We start from the raw sequence: 19,935 nt of genomic DNA on the forward strand, positions 1-19,935 counted from the left end.
ATAAAGAGAAGCCTCGCCACAGCCCGTTGCCCAGCTCAACGGGAACCCCAAGTAAAGAGGTCTGATGGAAGTCAAAAGCGTCCTGATGTAGCCACTATGCTACCCTGGAAGGATGGAAAGCTGATTGCCTGGGACTACACCTGTGCTGCCACATTGGCAGACATCTACTTGCCATACTCTGTAGTGGAAGGGGGTGGAGCTGCCAGCCACAGGGAGACCCAGAAGATCCGAAAATATGAAGACCTTCCCCCTTGCTATAACTTCATTCCAATAGGGTCGGAGACCCTTGGAGCATGGGGCAAGTGTGCTCTAAAGTTCCTCAAAGAGCTAGGTGAAAAGCTAATCATAGAAACCAAGGACCACAGGACGACCAGCTTCCTCTTTCAGAGACTCAGTGTTGCGATCCAGAGAGGAAATGCCTGCAGCTTTCTGGGCACGCGGCCCACCGCAGGGGAGCTGGACGAAGTATTCGAGATGTAGCTCTGAGTTACCTATGTTGTTTTACTTTCTGTTGTACTTTTGTGAATGTTTGGCCAATGTATTTTGTCTTTAAATAAAACATACTTGAAATATAGGGGGTGGTAGGAGAAAATTCTCAAACAGTTTCAGGGAGAACCTTAAGTTTTCCCTGAAGCAAGTTTATTCTTTTCTCTGAGGATGAGGGTCCCTACGACAGTTCTAGAGGTGGCAGAACTAGCGATCTTGGCTTAAATAGCAACTCTCATCTTGCCATATAGGACAAGCGAAAATTTGTGTTTGGAATAATTTCGCCAAAATCATTCTTAAACTACCGAAAAAAATATATTTCACTGGGTTTGCTTAGTATTAAATTATTGTAAACAAATCTAAAATATATTTAGTTGGGTTAGGCTAAAATAAATTACTCTTGTTTCAATAAGGTTAGGTAAGTTTTCTAAGATTCTTTTAGTGCAAAATTTTAAATTTTTACATTAACATTAATGAAAAAAATATATCTTTAAACGTATAAGAGAAAATTTTAGAAAGGACTTAATTTTAAATGAGTTCTTGCTAATTGACCAGTTTTACATATTCGGCACGACATATATATATATATATATATATATATATATATATATATATATATATATATATATATATATATATATATATATATATATATATATATATATATATATATACTTTTCACGTCACCATGAGCCATGCAGTGTTGCAAAGGTAGCAACAGAAGAAATGTGAGGAAGCTTTTCTGTATGGTAGCGTGAGTGCCACCCGCCAGCATCTCTCTCAGAATGCAAGAGGCACGGCCGAATATCGTGCACCACATCCCTTCCCCCTTTGACCCACCCCTCACCCCATAAGGGTTACCGTGAGCTAGGCCTCCTAGTTTGCAGAAAGCAGGAGGTAGGAATACTAGGAGATTTAATAGCCAGTCCTGAGCTTCTTCTAATTGCTATGAACAGGTCATGTGACATAAGAGATTGTTACAATAGTGGATAATACACATACAGAATGCAGCTATTATGTGTCAGGAAATACTCGGGAGAATCTCAGTATATGTTCCTATGTACTTCCTACCACTATTCTCAGTGTCGATTAATATGCCTGTTATTTATGTGAGTCTCTCTAATATTCCGATTATTCTTTATGATAAAAACTAGACAGTTCCTGAATTTTTCTTTTAAAACCACTAACAGACTAATACTCTAAACCACTAAAATAGTTGCAATCACCATGTTGCAGTCATGTGGCCCGGTGGCCTGGTGGCTAAAGCTCCCGTTCACACACGGAGGGCCCGGGTTCGATTCCCGGCGGGTGGAAAAATTTCGACACGTTTCCTTACACCTGTTGTCCTGTTCATCTAGCAGCAAATAGGTACCTGGGTGTTAGTCGACTGGTGTGGGTCGCATCCTGGGGGACAAGATTAAGGACCCCAATGGAAATAAGTTAGACAGTCCTCGATGACGCACTGACTTTCTTGGGTTATCCTGGGTGGCTAACCCTCCGGGGTTAAAAATCCGAACGAAATCTTATCTTATCTTACCTTTGTACCACTCTACTGAGACGGGTTAGGGTCTCATTAGGTCATTCTGTTTTCCTCTTTTTGGATAACCACAGACGTGACATCGTAACACGTTGTTTTATATTATGTCAATGTTCACCATGTGCTTCACATGATGTTATATATTATATCGACATTCACGATGATTGTAACATAATGTTCAATGTGCGGACTCTGATCTTACATCACTAGAACATCAGAAGATCCCATGGAATAATGAGCAATCCTACACTTTTGTATAACATTTTTGTTTATGGCTGTATACAATAAATTCAATTAAATAGTTATCAAGTTTCTATGGTCCGTAATATGAGTTATTTACAGTATTCCTATCATGCTTCAAGAAAGAAGATTCATTTGTTTCTTTCCATGACAGAACTGTTGGGTACAATGATCTGGGCAGGAGCCCACCCGGTGGGTGATTACAAGAGCTGACATTGTTAAGACAGCATTCGACTCCAGGCCATCCTGACTGAGTTCTGGTGTTGGGATATTCTGATTTCCAGAGGACTACATATCTGACCAGTATATGAGAGCAGGCAAAGAATGTATGGGACCTTGTAAACACCACCAACATTATTATTCAGTGTGTTTTTAATCAACCTCTGCTTCACTGTCCTATTGCTTTTAAAAGTAATATTTATGTTGAACATTTTTAGTGCCTCATGCAGGTAGGCCAAATTTTCATTGTATGGTAAGACCAGTACATTTTTTTCCTGGCAGACGTTTGCTTAGGTTCAGTCCCATAGAAAGTCTTCCTAGCCAACATTAGGGCCTTCTCAACACAATCCCTGGGATATCTCAGTTTTATGGCTATGTTAAATACTTTATTGATTTCATCTTCTACATACTCACTGCTGCAGATATGCAAAGCTCTCATGAAAATTTAAAGGAAAACACTCCTTTATTTTATTCTTCTGTCAATACAATATATTATAACATCTAGGTAAGGTAGAGTTTTGTCTATTTCATGTTCTATTGTGTACTTAATGGAGGTGCTAGACCATTGAGTCTAGGTAGGCACTCATCAATCTTCTGATCCCTAGGCTAGAGGCAAACAATATCATCAACGTATCTGAACCACATAGCTCTATTTGGGAGAATATCTTTATGAAGTCTAGTCTCATAGACTTCCATATACCGGTTGCTGAATAAAGAGTTGAGCGGATTTCCCATGGCCATGCCTTGTTTTTGACCATAGTATTTGCCTTTAAACACAAACTTGTAATCAGTAACACACCGCTTAATCAGTTCAATAATTATATTCGTGTGATAGGGCAAGAAGTTTTCTATTTCCTCTTCAAGGTATGTAAGTCAGGGACAGGGACTCTGATAAATAGTGCTGTGACATCAAAATTCTCAAGGGTAAATTCAAGTGAAACATTTAATTTATGGACCCATTCAGTGAGGTCAACATCCTACCAAACATGGAAGTTAGAAGTTTAACCAGCCATCTAGATAGGTTATGTGCTGCCTAGCCAACTGAACTTATAATAGAACGAACTGGGTTCCCTATATTTTTGAGTATTGATCAATCCATAAAGATACGGTAAAGTTGCCGACCTTGCTGACAGGTGTTTAATTAATTCATCATTTCCCTTCAATAACATTTTAAGACGTTTATTGAAATGGCTATTGATATGGTCAGTGGGGTTCCTAACGAGCGGTCCGTACGTTTCATTATCACTCAATAAATAGTTCATTTTACCTAAGTATTCAGTTTTATGATCTAAAATGACAACTAAATTACATTTACTCCTCTCGAGAGATAAAAGGTCTGATCGTTACTGAGCTATTTGTATGCTTTAGTAATGTTCCAGTGGGAACCACCAGACAGAGTTAAGTCCCATATACCATCCCTTTATATATATTAAATGTATCAGGCTTCAGGTCTCCATGTTTTTCTAGCATGCAGAACGATTTTGCTATGTTTACAGATTATCGTAAAGAATAATCGGAATATTAGAGAGTCATAAATAGTACAGGCATATCAATAGACACTGAGAATAGTAGTAAGCAGTACTTAGGAACATATGCTGAGGTCCTCCAGAGTATTTCCTGAACATTGTAGAAGGCCCCGGGACATGCGGTATTGTCAACTGACAGATGAGCGCATTTATTCCTTGTGTTTTATTAATTAAAAAGTTACATATAATAGTTGCATTCTGTATGTTCATTATCCACTATTGTAATGTAATATCTTATGTAACATGACCTGTTCTCAGGGATTAGAAGCTTATGGCTGGCTATTAAATCTAGTTTCCTACCTCCTGCTTTCTGTAAACTTGGAGACCTAGCCTCTGTACCCCATATGGGGTGGGACATGGGCATTTGGTGTGTCTCATTCAGCCGTTCCTCTCACATTCTGAGTAGCATTCTGAGAGAAGTGCTGACGGGTGTCATTCATGCTACTATTCTCTGAGAAAAACTTTCCCTCATTTCTCTTGTTGCTACCTTTGCAACATTGCACGGCTCCTGATGACGCACTGAGAAGTGTGAATGTACTTGAGCTAAAAATATCCCCCCCACCGTGGCTTGCATTGTTAATTAAGATTGCCTGTCTGCAATTCTTTGCATTATGAACGCCACTCGCTAACTCTTCTCCCAATTCTCCCGTCTTTTTCCTTCCTTGACTTTTCCTGTTACCTCCTACAAACGCTCATTCTTCAAAGCCCATAAAACTGCACTCAAGTTAGCATTTCTAAGTAAGTGCCTAAGTGAACAGGTTCTACCGATATCACTACTACAGAACAGGTTGGTCAGGGTTGCTACTACACCGTTCGATCAACTGCACAGGTTAGTGCTCACTAAAAGTATTAAACTCGTGCGACATGAAAAGATGTTCTTTTATACAAATGATAAGAGCCAAGACGGTATTCTTTAATAAGGTTCCCACAGGCTGGCATGACTACTTACATGATTATATTTACAATGAGCTTAGAAGAGCCAGACAGAACACCGAACGTATGCATACGAGGAAGTCAGATAATCTCATAGCACAGAGTGGGTAGACCGCACATGCAAATCCGGTGTTTGTTACGAAACTGTCTAGCAAAAGATTAAGTAGTGACCAGCAGGCAGCACTAGGATTTGGATTAAGCTTTGCGCCAACAGTTAAAGATGTTAATTAAGTAAACATAGCAAAATCGTTCTGCATGCTAGAAAAACATGACGCCCGATACATTTAATATATGTAAAGAGACGGTATATGGGGCTTTACTCTGGCCTTTACTTCCCAACTGCCCATTAAGATTCACAACAGCATACAAGGTGTTCAGTAACGATCAGACCTTGCGTCTCTGAGAGGGAATAACTCTAATTTAGTTGTCATTTTAGATAAAACTGGCTACTTAGGTAAAATGAACCATTTATTGAGTGATAATGAAATGTACGATCCACTCGTTAGGAACCCCACTGACCAGGTCAAAAGCCATTTCAATAAGCGTTTGAAAACGTTATTGAAGGGAAATGAACTAATTAAATACCTGTCAGTTAGGTCGGCAGCTCTACCGTATCTTTATGGGTTGATCAAGACTCATAAACCATGGAACCCAGTTCGTCCTTTTATAAGTTCAGTTGGCTCAGCAGCATGGTTGGTTATACTTCTAACTTCGATGGGTGGTAGGATCTCGGATGCGCCATTTAAAATAATGTTGACCTTACTTAAAGGCTCCATAAATGAGATATTTCACAGGACTTTACCCTGGTAAAGTTTGATGTCACAGCCCTGCTCACCAGAATCCCTATACCTGATATGCTTACGTTCCCTGAGGAGGAACTAGAAAACTTCTTGCCCTACCCCACGAATTTAATTATTGAGCTGATTAAACTTTGTGTTATGGATTGCAAGTTTGTGTTTGAAGGCAAGTACTCTGCTCAAAAACAAGGCACGGCTATGAGAAATACACTTAGCCCCTTACTCAGCAACCTGTATATGGAATTCTATGAGACGAGACTACTTAAAGATGTTCTCCCAAACAATGCTAGGTGGTTCAGATATATAGATGATGTGCTTTGACTCTGGCCTAGAGATCACAACACTGACGAGTTCCTACCAAGACTCAATTGCCTAGTACCTTCCATTAAGTTCAGAATAGAGCACGAAATAGACAACACTATCTTTCTTTGATGTTTTAGTTCATCATGGTGACAGAAGATTCAAATTTACATTGGACAGGAAGTTCACCAATTTGTCGTCATACATCCATTATTTTCCTAATCATGAATCTAGGGTTTAAAGGAGTGTTTTCCTTACAATGTTCCTGAGAGCTTTGCATATCTGCAGTTTTAAGTATATAGAAGATGAAATCAATAATATATTTAACACAGCCAGGAAACTGAGATACCCCAGGGATTTTGTTAAGAAGACTCTAATGTTAGCTCTGAAGACTTTCGACAGGACTGAACCTAAGGAAACGCCTGCCAGGAAAAAAATTACTGGTCTTACCATACAATGAAAATTTGGGCTGCCTGCATGAGGTAAAAAAGACGCGTACAAATATATGCATACACACAAGCACGCACACCCACACACGCACACACACACACGCACACACACACCCACACACACACACACACACACACACACACCCACACTCCCCCCCCCCCCCCACACACATGGTAATGCATTATTTACAGCTAGCAAAGTCAGGGTATTTCTCCAGAATGGTCTGTAATATACCACTGTGGATAAAATACTTAGCCATTTCTTGAACATTTCTGAGTGAGTTGTTTCTAAATTCATTAATCTGATCACACTCCATTACATAATGACGCAAGGTGTGACAATAGTCCATCTGGCAAAGTTTACATTTCGTTTGGTCTACATCTGGTGGTGGTGATTTAACCTGCCAAAGATACTTGTAACCCAGCCGGAGCCGGGCAGTAGTGACATCCAAGAGTCTACTTATCTTGTTGGATGCACCATAGACATGTGGTGTGTGATTTTCGGCCGTGCCTCATGCATTCTGAGAGAGGTGCTGGCAGGTGTCACTCACGCCACCATACTCTGAGACAAACGTCCCCTCATTTCTCCCGTTGCTTCCTTTGCAACATTGCACGGCTCCTGATGATGCACTGAGAAGTGAGAAATTTCTTGAACTAAAGATTTCCACACCAGTGGCTTCTCTTGTTTAATATATATATATATATATATATATATATATATATATATATATATATATATATATATATATATATATATATGTATATATATATATATATATAAAATGGGTAAAAATGTTGTGGACGGACTAGTAGGTAAATTTGGGGTGCCAGGGGTAAATGTAAATGGGGAGCCTTTAATAGAGCTGTGTGAAGAAAGAGATTTGGTAATAAGTAATATATATTTTATGAAAATGAGGATAAATAAATATACAAGGTATGATGTAGCACGTAATGAAAGTAGTTTGTTAGATTATGTATCGGTGGATAAAAGGTTAATGAGTAGGCTCCAGGATGTACATGTTTATAGAGGGGCAACTGATATATCGGATCATTATTTAGTTGTAGCTACAGTTAGAGTAAGAGGTAGATGGGACAAGAGGAAGGTGGCAACAACAAGTAGGAGGGAAGTGAAAGTGTATAAACTAAGGGAGGAGGAAGTTCGGGTGAGATATAAGCGACTATTGGCAGAAAGGTGGACTGGTATGAGTAGTGGGGAGGTTGAAGAGGGTTGGATGAGTTTTAAAAATGCAGTATTTGAATGTGGGGCAGAAGTTTGTGGTTATAGGAGGGTGGGGGCAGGAGGAAAGAGGAGTGATTGGTGGAATGATGAAGTAAAGGGTGTGATAAAAGAGAAAAAGTTAGCTTATAAGAGGTTTTTACAAAGCAGAAGTGTTATAAGAAGAGCAGAGTATATGGAGAGTAAAAGAAAGGTGAAGAGAGTGTTGAGAGAGTGCAAAAGGAGAGCAGATGATAGAGTGGGAGAGGCACTGTCAGGAAATATTAATGAAAATAAGAAAAAAATTAGGAGAGTTAAACAAGTTAAGAAAGCCTAGGGAACGTATGGATTTGTCAGTTAAAAACAGAGAAGGGGAGTTAGTAGATGGGGAGAGGGAGGTATTAGGTAGATGGCGAGAATATTTTGAGAAACTTTTAAATGTTGAGGAAGAAAGGGAGGAGGTAATTTCATGCACTGGCCAGTGAGGTTTACCATCTTTTAGGAGTGAAGAAGAGCAGAATGTAAGTGTGGGGGAGGAACGTGAAGCATTACGTAGAATGAAAGGGGGTAAAGCAGCTGGAACTGATGGGATCATGACAGAAATGTTAAAAGCAGGGGGGGATATAGTGTTGGAGTGGTTGGTACTATTGTTTAATAAATGTATAAAAGAGGGGAAGGTACCTAGGGATTGGCGGAGAGCGTGTATAGTCCCTTTATATAAAGGGAAAGGGGACAAAAGAGATTGTAAAAATTATAGAGGAATAAGTTTACTGAGTATACCAGGAAAAGTGTACGGTAGGGTTATAATTGAAAGAATTAGAGGTAAGACAGAATGTAGGATTGCGGATGAGCAAGGAGGTTTCAGAGTGGGTAGGGGATGTGTAGATCAAGTGTTTACATTGAAGCATATATGTGAACAGTATTTAGATAAAGGTAGGGAAGTTTTTATTGCATTTATGGATTTAGAAAAGGCATATGATAGAGTGGATAGGGGAGCAATGTGGCAGATGTTGCAAGTATATGGAATAGATGGTAAGTTACTAAATGCTGTAAAGAGTTTTTATGAGGATAGTGAGGCTCAGGTTAGGGTGTGTAGAAGAGAGGGAGACTACTTCCCGGTAAAAGTAGGTCTTAGACAGGGATGTGTAATGTCACCATGGTTGTTTAATACATTTTTAGATGGGGTTGTAAAAGAAGTAAATGCTAGGGTGTTCGGGAGAGGGGTGGGATTAAATTTTGGGGAATCAAATACAAAATAGGAATTGACACAGTTACTTTTTGCGGATGATACTGTGCTTATGGGAGATTCTAAAGTAAAATTGCAAAGGTTAATGGATGAGTTTGGGAGTGTGTGTAAAGGTAGAAAGTTGAAAGTGAACATAGAAAAGAGTAAGGTGATGAGGGTATCAAATGATTTAGATAAAGAAAAATTGGATATCAAATTGGAGAGGAGGAGTATGGAAAAAGTAAATGTTTTCAGATACTTGGGAGTTGACGTGTCGGCGGATGGATTTATAAAGGATGAGGTTAATCATAGAATTGATGAGGGAAAAAAGGTGAGTGGTGCGTTGAGGTATATGTGGAGTCAAAAAACGTTATCTATGGAGGCAAAGAAGGGAATATATGAAAGTATAGTAGTACCAACACTCTTATATGGGTGTGAAGCTTGGGTTGTGAAAGCAGCAACGAGGAGGGGGTTGGAGGCAGTGGAGATGTCCAGTCTAAGGGCAATGTGCTGTGTAAATATTATGCAGAAAATTCGTAGTGTGGAAATTAGGAGAAGGTGTGGAGTTAATAAAAGTATTAGTCAGAGAGCTGAAGAAGGGTTATTGAGGTGGTTTGGTCATTTAGACAGAATGGATCAAAGTAGAATGACATGGAAAGCATTTAAATCTGTAGGAGAAGGAAGGCAGGGAAGGGGTCGTCCTCGAAAAGGTTGGAAGAAAGGGATAAGGGAGGTTTTGTGGGCGAGGGGCTTGGACTTCCAGCAGGCGTGCATGAGCGTGTTCGATAGGAGTGAATGGAGACGAATGGTATTTGGGACCTGACGATCTGTTGGAGTGTGAGCAGGGTAATATTTAGTGAAGGGATTCAGGGAAACCGATTATTTTTATATAGCCAGACTTGAGTCCTGGAAATGGGAAGTACAATGCCTGCTCTCTAAAGGAGGGGTTCGGGGGATATTAGCAGTTTGGAGGGATATGTTGTGTATCTTTATACGTATATGTTTCTAAACTTGTATTCTGAGCACCTCTGCAAAAACAGTGATTATGTGTTAGTGAGGTGAAAGTGTTGAATGATGATGAAAGTATTTTCTTTTTGGGGATTTTCTTTCTTTTTGGGCCACCCTGCCTCGGTGGGAGACGGCCGACTTGTTAAAAAAAATTAAATATATATATATATATATATATATATATATATGTATATATATATATATATATATATATATATATATATATATGTATATATATATATATATATATATATATATATATATATATATATATATATATATATATATATATATATATATATATATGTGTGTGTGTGTGTGTGTGTGTGTGTGTGTGTGTGTGTGTGTGTGTGTGTAAAAAACCACTGTGAGAGAATAGTGAAATGCCAAGCGCTTTCGTGACTTCTCACATTATCAAGGAACAGTAAAAACAATACATCAAAGGAAGGCATATAAAGGGTCAAGACTACACCTCATCATCACATCCCACAACAAAGCAACACCTCACACACGCGTGACGACACCCTACTTTGTGAAACACACCTAATACTCTACCCAAGAAATAAGATTTATTGCTTGTTTAATGTATCATTATATTTAAACCAAAGAAAATGTTCATATTTTCAAAACTGTTTTTTATGAAACATAACTCAAATTATGGGTTATACAAGCTCGGTAGCTATTTCGTAGAGTCCATTGCACACAATCTTAAACAACAATGCTATACAAAATCACAGGATTGTTCATTATGTCAGGTGAGTTGATGGATTGGTGATGCCCAACCAGTGTCTACGCACCAAAACTTCATACCACTTCAGTTGTGAATGGTTATATAATGCGTTTAGCTCTTAGTGTACCATACAGTGACAATCACATAAGATTACGAGATAACATAAGGAGAGGTTAAAGGGTATTAGCAGAAATTAGAAATTTAGATCATAGAAATATTATCGGAAAGGCATAGAAGATTCCCAAGTCAGGCATATTAACCGACACTGAGAAGAATAGTAGACAATATTCAGGAAGAGATATTTCTGAGTACCTCAACAGAACATTCGAGTTCCCCAGGACATTTAAACGGACACAGAGCTCATTCTGTTCCTTTCTTTTATTATTTAAAAGGGTTAAACAGAATAATAGCAATCCATGTGTATATTATCAAACGAGAAACGTATTTTCTCAAACCACATGACCTGTTATAAACGACTAGAAAAAGCTTGGGGCTGGCTATTATACCTTCTAATTTCATTCTTGATATCTTAGAAACCCTCCTACTCCATATGGAGAATAGGGGGATAATGGTAGAGTGGGGCTGGCATCGACCATTCTAAGGGTAGTAATAAAGTTGGTAGAATTACCGACAATATGTAAAGTAAAAGGACACAAGTGCAACTAATGTGACATTTATTGTGGCAACGTTTCGCTCTCCAGGAGCTTTATCAAGCCATGGCTTGATAAAGCTCCTGGAGAGCGAAACGTTGCCACAATAAATGTCACATTAGTTGCACTTGTGTCCTTTTACTTTACATTCTAAGGGTAACCCTGGCCGGTGACACGTCCGCACTACGCTACTCTGAGAATTGTCTTCCTGCTTTAGTTGCTCTCTTGTAACATTGCATGGCTCCTGATGACGCACTGAGAAGTGTGAAAGTACTTGAGCCAAAGATTTCCACCCCCGTGTGGCTTGTCTTGCATAGTTAAGATCACCCAACTGTTATTGTTTGCAAATTATATATATATATATATATATATATATATATATATATATATATATATATATATATATATATATATATATATATATATATACATACAATGTTTATTCTATCATCACACAGCTGTGGGAACTTTCACTACGGGACGTGCGACTCTCTGATGCTGGACTCTACGAGTGTCAACTGACCACACACCCACCAACCTCACTCTTCTTCACTCTCAAGGTTGTGGGTGAGTACGACACAGTAAGCGGGAATGAATGAGTGCACGTCGGAGCGCGAAAGTAAGTTGGAGTGGGGGTTCCTTGAAGTGCTTGAGAGTACTTTGGAATGAGTGGGCGTACTTAAGAGTATATGCGTAAATCTGGAAGTAGGCGAGAATAGGAGAATGTTGAGGAGTAGGTGAAAACAGATAAGAATGATTGGGAGTATGAAGAGAGTGTGTGTGAGTAGGAAGAAGTGTTTGGAAGTAAGTGAGAGTTCTTAAGAGCGCTTGGGAGTAGATGCGAGTACGACTGATTGTAAGTACATGAGAATACTACACAAAAATTATATATATATATATATATATATATATATATATATATATATATATATATATATATATATATATATATATATATATATATATATATATATGTATATATATATATATATATATATATATATATATATATATATATATATATATATATATATATATATATATATATATATATATATATATATATATATATATGAATAGGTAGCAGTACTGTATGAGAGTACACTAGAGAGGGCAGTAGCAAGTACGAAAACGCAGGTGGGAGTGTAATAATGTAGGTGTGAGTAGAGAAGAGTACGTGGGAACATGTGGGAGTACGTTGAGGGTTTACATTAAATTTTCTTTAGCACAGGGTTGGACTTCAGAGTATATGTGAGTACATGAAATTACACTGGGACACTGTGGGAGGTCAAGGTAATATGTGGGATAACAGGGCAGTCCATAAAAGTACTTTGAAGCACATAAGAGTACATGGAATGGTCTGGGATAACGTGGAGGCACATAGGAGTACCTTGTGGACATAGTATTCAACGTACCCCTATAAATCATGAAAGCACGCGGGACATTGTACTAGACAGAGATGTAAACCGTAGCACTGCATCATACTTTGCAGATGATACTAGGATCTGCATGAGAGTGTCATCCACTGAGGACACGGCAAATCTCCAAGAAGATATAAACCAAGTTTTCCAATGAGCAACAGAGAACAATATGATGTTCAATAAAGACAAATTCCAACTACTCCGTTATGGAAAACTGGAAGAAATAATAAATAGGACTGAATATACTACAAACTCTAATCACACAATAGAGCGGAAAAGTGATGTGAAGGACCTGGGTGTAGTAATGTCCGAAGACCTCACCTTCAAGGACCACAACAATACCGCTATCACATCTGCTAGGAAACTGATAGGATGGATAATGAGAACATTCAAGACAAGAGATGCTAAGCCAATGATGATCCTTTTTAAATCACTTGTTCTCTCTAGGCTGGAATACTACTGTACATTAACATCCTCATTCAAGGCAGGTGAAATTGCAGATCTAGAGAATGTACAGAGAACCTTTACTGCACATATAAGTTCCATTAAAACACCTTAACTACTGGGAACGCCTGGAAGCACTTGACTTGTACTCACTAGAGCGCAGGCGAGAGAGATATATCGTAATATACACCTGGAAGATTCTGGAGGGACTGGTTCCTAATATGCGCACAGAAATCACTCCATATGAAAGCAAAATACTTGGCAGGCGATGCAACATACCCCCAGTGAAAAGTAGGGGAGTCACTGGTACACTAAGAGAAAACGCATTTAGTGTCTGGGGCACAAGACTGTTCAACAGCCTCCTACCAGCAATAAGGGGCATTACCAGTAGACCCCTAGTTGTCTTCAAGAGGGAGCTGGACAGATACCTAAAGACGGTGCTGGATCAGCCGGGTTGTGGTTCGTATGTTGGATTGCATGCGCTGATCCCCGGAATACCCTCCAGGTAGACTCCAGGCAGGTAGTACGTGGGATACATGGCAAATACTTGCTAAATACATGGCAGCTACTTGCTGGGATACGTGGTAGCTAATTGCTGGGATAAATGGCAGCTACTTGCTAGATACATGGCAGCTACTTGCTAGATACATGACTGCTACTTGCTGGGATACATGGCAGCTACTTTCTGAATACGTGGCAGCTACTTGCTGGGATACATGGCAGATACTTGCTGGGATATATGGCAGCTACTTGCTGGGATACGTATCAGCTACTTGCTTGGATACATACAAGCTACTTGCTGGGATACATGAAGCTACTTGTTGGGTTACATATCATCTACTTGCTGGGATACATGGTAGCTACTTGCTGGGATACATGGAAGATACTTTCTGGGATACATAGCAGCTACTTGCTGGGATACATATCAGCTACTTGCTGGGATACATGCAGCTACTTGCTGAGATGTTTGGCAGCTACTTGCTGGAATACATATCAGCTACTTGCTTTGATACATATAAGCTACTTGCTGGGATACATGCAGCTACTTTCTGGGATACATATCAGCTACTTGCTAGGATAAATGCAGCTACTTGCTGGTATACATGCAGTTACTTGCTTGGATATCTAGAAGCTATCTGATAGAGGGTGTTTGCACGGTGTTACAAACTTAAGGAAGACCTGAGGGTTAAAATACCTGCCTAAGGGCAAATATAAAACTACTTCAAATTAAGCCAGGCTACTCCCACTCATACTTCGTAAACCTCTACACAAAATGTTTAACAGGAGGTCAATACTTTGTGCTTTACAGGTAAACTCACCTTTAGAAAAATATACATATATTGCATATAATTATACACAGCACAAAACACGCCTTCAACACGTTTCACATATTACAAAATAACACACTAGTACACTATCGTTAGTTAATTAAAGTTAGGCTATATGAAAAATTCACATACCCGCGACAGTGGGTCTCCCTAAACCCCCCCCCCTCCCTTATATGCCAGCTTCCAGCCTACAGGCAGCTCGATCGCTAGCGTACTCAGCTCCCACACTGACGCCCGGGGTGGTCGATCCCCCGGTAGGGCTGGAAAACATTAGGACATGTTTCCATAAGACAACTGCTGACAATATTCACCCATCAGTTATCTGGGTGTTAGTCGACTGGTGTGGGTCGCATCTTGGGACAAAATTGCCCTAATTTACCCAAAATGCTCTGCACAACAAGGAGCTTTCTATATAGTAGTGTGTGTCATTGATGTTAGTTAAGCCTGTATACCTTGTACGTATACTTATAGAAATAAACATATTATTATTATTATTTCTGTACTCGCCACAACTCACACAGACCCCATATAAATACCAGGGCCATGCCCATGCCAGTGTCAGCTTAAGAGTACAACAGTATCTCCAAGACAGCCTACGGCCTAAGCATTACAACAATAGATTACCAGACACTACTTAACTCAATCTGGCTCCATAACGCCATCCCAGCGACTGCTTGTCACTCCACACGTCTCACTCAGCTATTCGTCTAATACATATTCAAATGCCGTTTTATACACGTCCACTCAGGCGCTAACAATATTTATAAATTACAATGCTAACGCATTACTTTATATACAATTTATTACAATAATGAAGTAGCCTGCAAAACACACGGGTACATGAAATATATACCGGGAAGACAACACTGTCGAGTGTATTGCTGCTCCAGAGAATGAGTAAGACTGGGAGGAACAATGAGTGAATGCACGAGTATGACGGAAGACTCAGAGGGGAAAGAGAAGACTGTAAAGGAAGACAGAAACTGGAAGAGACGGAGGGAGAGAGAAAGAGAGAGATAGATAGATAGATAGATAGATAGAGAGAGAGAGAGAGAGAGAGAGAGAGAGAGAGAGAGAGAGAGAGAGAGAGAGAGAGAGAGAGAGAGAGAGAGAGAGAGAGAGAGAGAGAGAGAGAGAGAGAGAGAGAGAGAGAGAGATTGGCAGTTAAGAAATTAATATATTCAATTAAAGAGAGAAATAAAAAAAGGAATAAGAAAAGCAAAAAGGGATTATGAAGCTAAAGTCGCAAGGTATTCGAAAACTTACACAAAAGGGTTCTTTCAGTTATACAGAAGTAAGATTAGGGACAAGATAGGCCCACTTAAGAGTAACTCTGGTCAGATCACTGACACTGATAAGGAAATGTGAGAACTTTTCTACACTTACTTCCTCTCAGTTTTTACTCAGGAAGACACTAGCGAAATTCCAGAAATAATAAATTATGTAGAACAGGACGATAATAAACTATGCACGATTGAGATAACTAGTCATAAGGTCCTCAAACAAATGGAGAAATTAAAACCTAACAAATATCCAGGCCCTGATGAACTGTTTGCAAGGGTTTTAAAGTAATGTTAAGTGGAATTTAGCATACTTTGGCTAATCTTTTCAATATATCACTACAAACTGGCATAGTGCCTGATAAGTGGAAATTGGCAAAGGTAATACCTATTTACAAGGCAGTTGACAGGTCCTTAGCTTCGAACTATAGACCAATAAGCCTTTCCTTCATACTGGGAAAATTTAGGGAATCAATAATTGCCGAGGCAATTCGTAGCCATCTTGATAGGCATAAATTGATTAATGAATCTCAACACGGTTTTACTAAGGGGCGTTCCTGTCTTACGAATTTACTAACTTTTAACACTAAGGTATTTGAGGAGGTAGAGCATGGTATTCAATATGATACTGTATATATGGACTTCAGTAAGGCCTTCGATAGAGTTCCACATCAGAGGCTATTGAGGAAACTTTTTTCCTGGGTAGAGGCATGGTTGACAAATAGACAGCAAAGAACTTGCATAAATGGGGAGAAATCAGAATGGGAGCACGTCACAAGCAGAGTTCCACGGGGGTCAGTGTTCGGGCCCCTTGTTGTTCACAATTTACATAAACGACATAGATGAGGGAATAAAAAGAAACATAAGCAAATTTGCTGATGCCACCATAGTAGGCCGTCCAATTCATTCTAATGAGGACATTAGAGCACTCCAGGGTGATTTGAATAGAGCGATGCAATGGTCGGAGAAGTAGCAGATGAGGTTAATAAAGACAAAAGCAAAATTCTAAATGTTGGACAGGAAAATAGCCATGCCACATATAAAGTACATAATGTAGATCTTAATATTACTGATTGCGAAAAGGATTTAGGAGTTCTGGTTAGCAGTATTCTGTAACCAAGGCAACAGTGCATAAGTGTTCGCAATAAAGCTAACGGAATCCTTGGCTTTATATCAAGAAGTATAAATAGTAGAAGTCCTCAGGTTGTTCTTCAACTCATTTAGATTATGCTGCACAGTTCTGGTCACTGTATTACAGAATGGATATAAATGCCCTGAAAATCGTACAAAGGAGGATGACAAAGTTGGTCCTATGTATCAGAAATCTTCTCTATGAGGATAGACTGAAGGTCCTGAATCTGCACTCTTTAGAAAGGCGTAGAATTAAGGAGGATGTGATTGAGATGTATAAATGAAAAAAACAGGAACAAATATGGTGGGTGTAAATAGCGTGCTAAAAATATTTAGCCTAGACAGGACTCGCAGCAATGGTTTTTAACCTGGAAATGTTCAGATTCAGGAAAGATATAGGAAAGCACTGGTTTGGTAATAGAGTTGCGGATGAGTGGAATAAACTCCCGAGTACCGTATAGAAGCTAAGACGTTGTGTAGTTTTAAAACTAGGTTAGATAAATACATGAGTGGGTGTGAGATGGACCTGACTAGCTTGTGCTACTAGGTCAGATGCCGTGCTCCTTCCTTAAGTGAATATGACCTGACCTGACTAGGGTATGGCATTGGCTTAAGCCGGTAGGAGAATTGGATCTGCCTCGCATGGGCCAGTGGGCCTGCTGCAGTGTTCCTTCTTACTTATGTTCTTGAGAGAGAGAGAGAGAGAGAGAGAGAGAGAGAGAGGGAGGGAGGGAGGGAGGGAGGGAGAAAGAAAATTGCTTACGAGTGGGTAAGAGAGTTACAAATAGAAGAAAATTATGTAGATATTATTTGATAGGTACTGTGAGAACGAGGGGGGATTATATTCTGTCTAGCAAACCAGTAAATTCATATACAAGCAAATGTCGTTGATATCTGTTGATGTAATCTTGTAAATCAGCTTATGTCATTGTTTGAACTTACGTAAATCTCCGGGTCAGGTTCTTAGTCTGGGTATGGGGGAAGGGGTTTGGGTTGGATGTGGAGGATGAGGGTTGGGTGATGGGGGCTGGGGAGTGGGGGTTGGGGGTTGGGTGTGGGGGGTTGGGGGTTGAGTGTGGGTGCTGAGAGTTGGGTATGGGGGTGAGGGTTGGGTGTGGGGGTGAGGGTTGGGTGTGGGGGTTGGGTTGTGGCACTGATTCTGGTAAAGAACTCTTCATCCAAGGAATGTTATTAACGCTCCCCTTCCTTGGATTAAACCTGATTCCTCTGACTCTATCCAAACCTTCATCATTATTTCCATCAACAAGTAACTACAGCGGCCCCACATTTCCATTTACATAATTTCCGTGCTCACTGTGGGGCGCTAAACTCCTACGGGATTTAGCGATCCACAGTGTTTTCCACAATGTTTTCCGAGTGGGAAGCATTCAGAAAGCCGCATGTACACACCCATTTAATCGCCTCCCAAATGCTCAAACATTCTCCCATGTACTCCCGGGTACACTTTATATTCTCCCAGGTAGCCTCCACTTAATCCCACACACATTCACTCCTCCCTCCGTGCACAGAGGCGCGAGCGACGATCGAGGGTCACCCGGAGGTGCACTTCCAGCGAGGTCATACACTGCGCCTACACTGCACTGTGGAACATGCTACAGAACCACCCCTCTATATCTTCTGGTTCCACAACGGCAGTTTGGTCAACTATTACCCCAACAAGCCTCTGCGTATCCTCAAGCACCGGTACAGCAGTACGCTCAGCATCAGTAACGTCACCTGGACACACGCCGGCGTGTACAAGTGCGAGCCTCACCTAGCCACGCCGGCCAGGATCACCGTTCATGTCTCAGGTGAGGAGGGAGAGAAGGTGGCAGGGAGTGAGAGAGACAAGAAAAGAGACAGAGGGAAGTAAGGAAGGAAGGAAAGAGTGCGAGAGGAAGGAAAAACACTAGACAGAAATAGAGAGAAGGGTAGGAAAGGAATGGATCTGTTTCTAACTGCCTATGAGCAGACGGTCCCCTCAAGGAAGGTTCCTTGATGTTGGTGAGGGGCTCTTGATTTAGGGAATTGGATCTGTGCTCCAGTTCCCCGAATTAAGCCTGAATGCCTTCCACATCCCCCCCCCCAGGCGCTGTATAATCCTCCGGGTTTAGCGCTTCCCCCTTGATTATAATAATAATAATAATATGAGCAGACGAGAACTGTCTGTAGGGTGTGACATTAGTACGAATCACTCTGTACAACGTGCTATGACTATAAAACTCGAGCTCAGACTGTAAGACAGCGCACTTCGCGCGTGCAAAAACTGGGAAGGGTTGGCAGGTAAGCGGGAAGGGGCTGAGTTGTTACAGTAGGATTACATGGGCTCACACATTACTCTGTCTCCCAGGGGAAGCAGGGGAGATGGAGACTCGAGCTCTTGGGCCCCTCCATTAAAGTTACTTTCTAGTATATTACTGATTAGGAGCATATGGTTTCTGAATATTTATTAAGTAAATTTAAGCCAGTAAAAATGACTTTTTATGTGGACTGTGAAAATTGGACTTATGCCGAATAGATAAAACTTCATGCTTGCATACTTCATGCTTCATGCTTCAAGCATGCTTGAGCGTGTTAGATAGGAGCGAATGGAGACAAATGGTTTTTCAGGACTTGACGTGCTGTTGGAGTGTGAGCAGGGTAATATTTATGAAGGGATTCAGGGAAACCGGCAGGCCGGAGCTGAGTCCTGAAGATGGGAAGTACAATGTGTACACTCTGAAGGAGGGGTGTTAATGTTGCAGATTTATAACTGTAGTGTAAGCGCCCCTCTGGCAGGACAGTAATTTAGTGAATGATGATGAAAGTTTTTCTTTTTCGGGCCACCCTGCCTTGGTGGGAGACAGTCGATGTGTTAATAAAATAAAAAACAAATAACATAATAATAATAATAATAATAACATAATAATAATAATAATAATAATAATAATAATAATAATAATAATAATAATAATAATAATAATAATAATAATAATAATAACAATTATAATTTGATGTGTGGCTTGTTGAGCATTC

General features: G+C 40.0%; 1 protein-coding gene across 1 annotated transcript in view; it reads left to right on the forward strand.

The window, feature by feature from the left end:
• Positions 1–19,549, forward strand: part of LOC128684150 (obscurin-like) — a 285,107-nt gene extending 265,558 nt beyond the window's left edge. Inside the window, exons 3-4 of the mRNA XM_070089529.1 lie at positions 11,775–11,883; positions 18,450–19,549. Of these exons, the coding sequence (XP_069945630.1) occupies positions 11,775–11,883; positions 18,450–18,793 (453 nt within the window). The 3' untranslated portion in view covers positions 18,794–19,549. The remainder of the gene's footprint in view (positions 1–11,774; positions 11,884–18,449) is intronic.
• Positions 19,550–19,935: the final 386 nt, after the last annotated feature.

This window comes from Cherax quadricarinatus, chromosome 2 (genome assembly GCF_038502225.1).
Source record: "Cherax quadricarinatus isolate ZL_2023a chromosome 2, ASM3850222v1, whole genome shotgun sequence".
NCBI lineage: Eukaryota > Metazoa > Arthropoda > Malacostraca > Decapoda > Parastacidae > Cherax > Cherax quadricarinatus.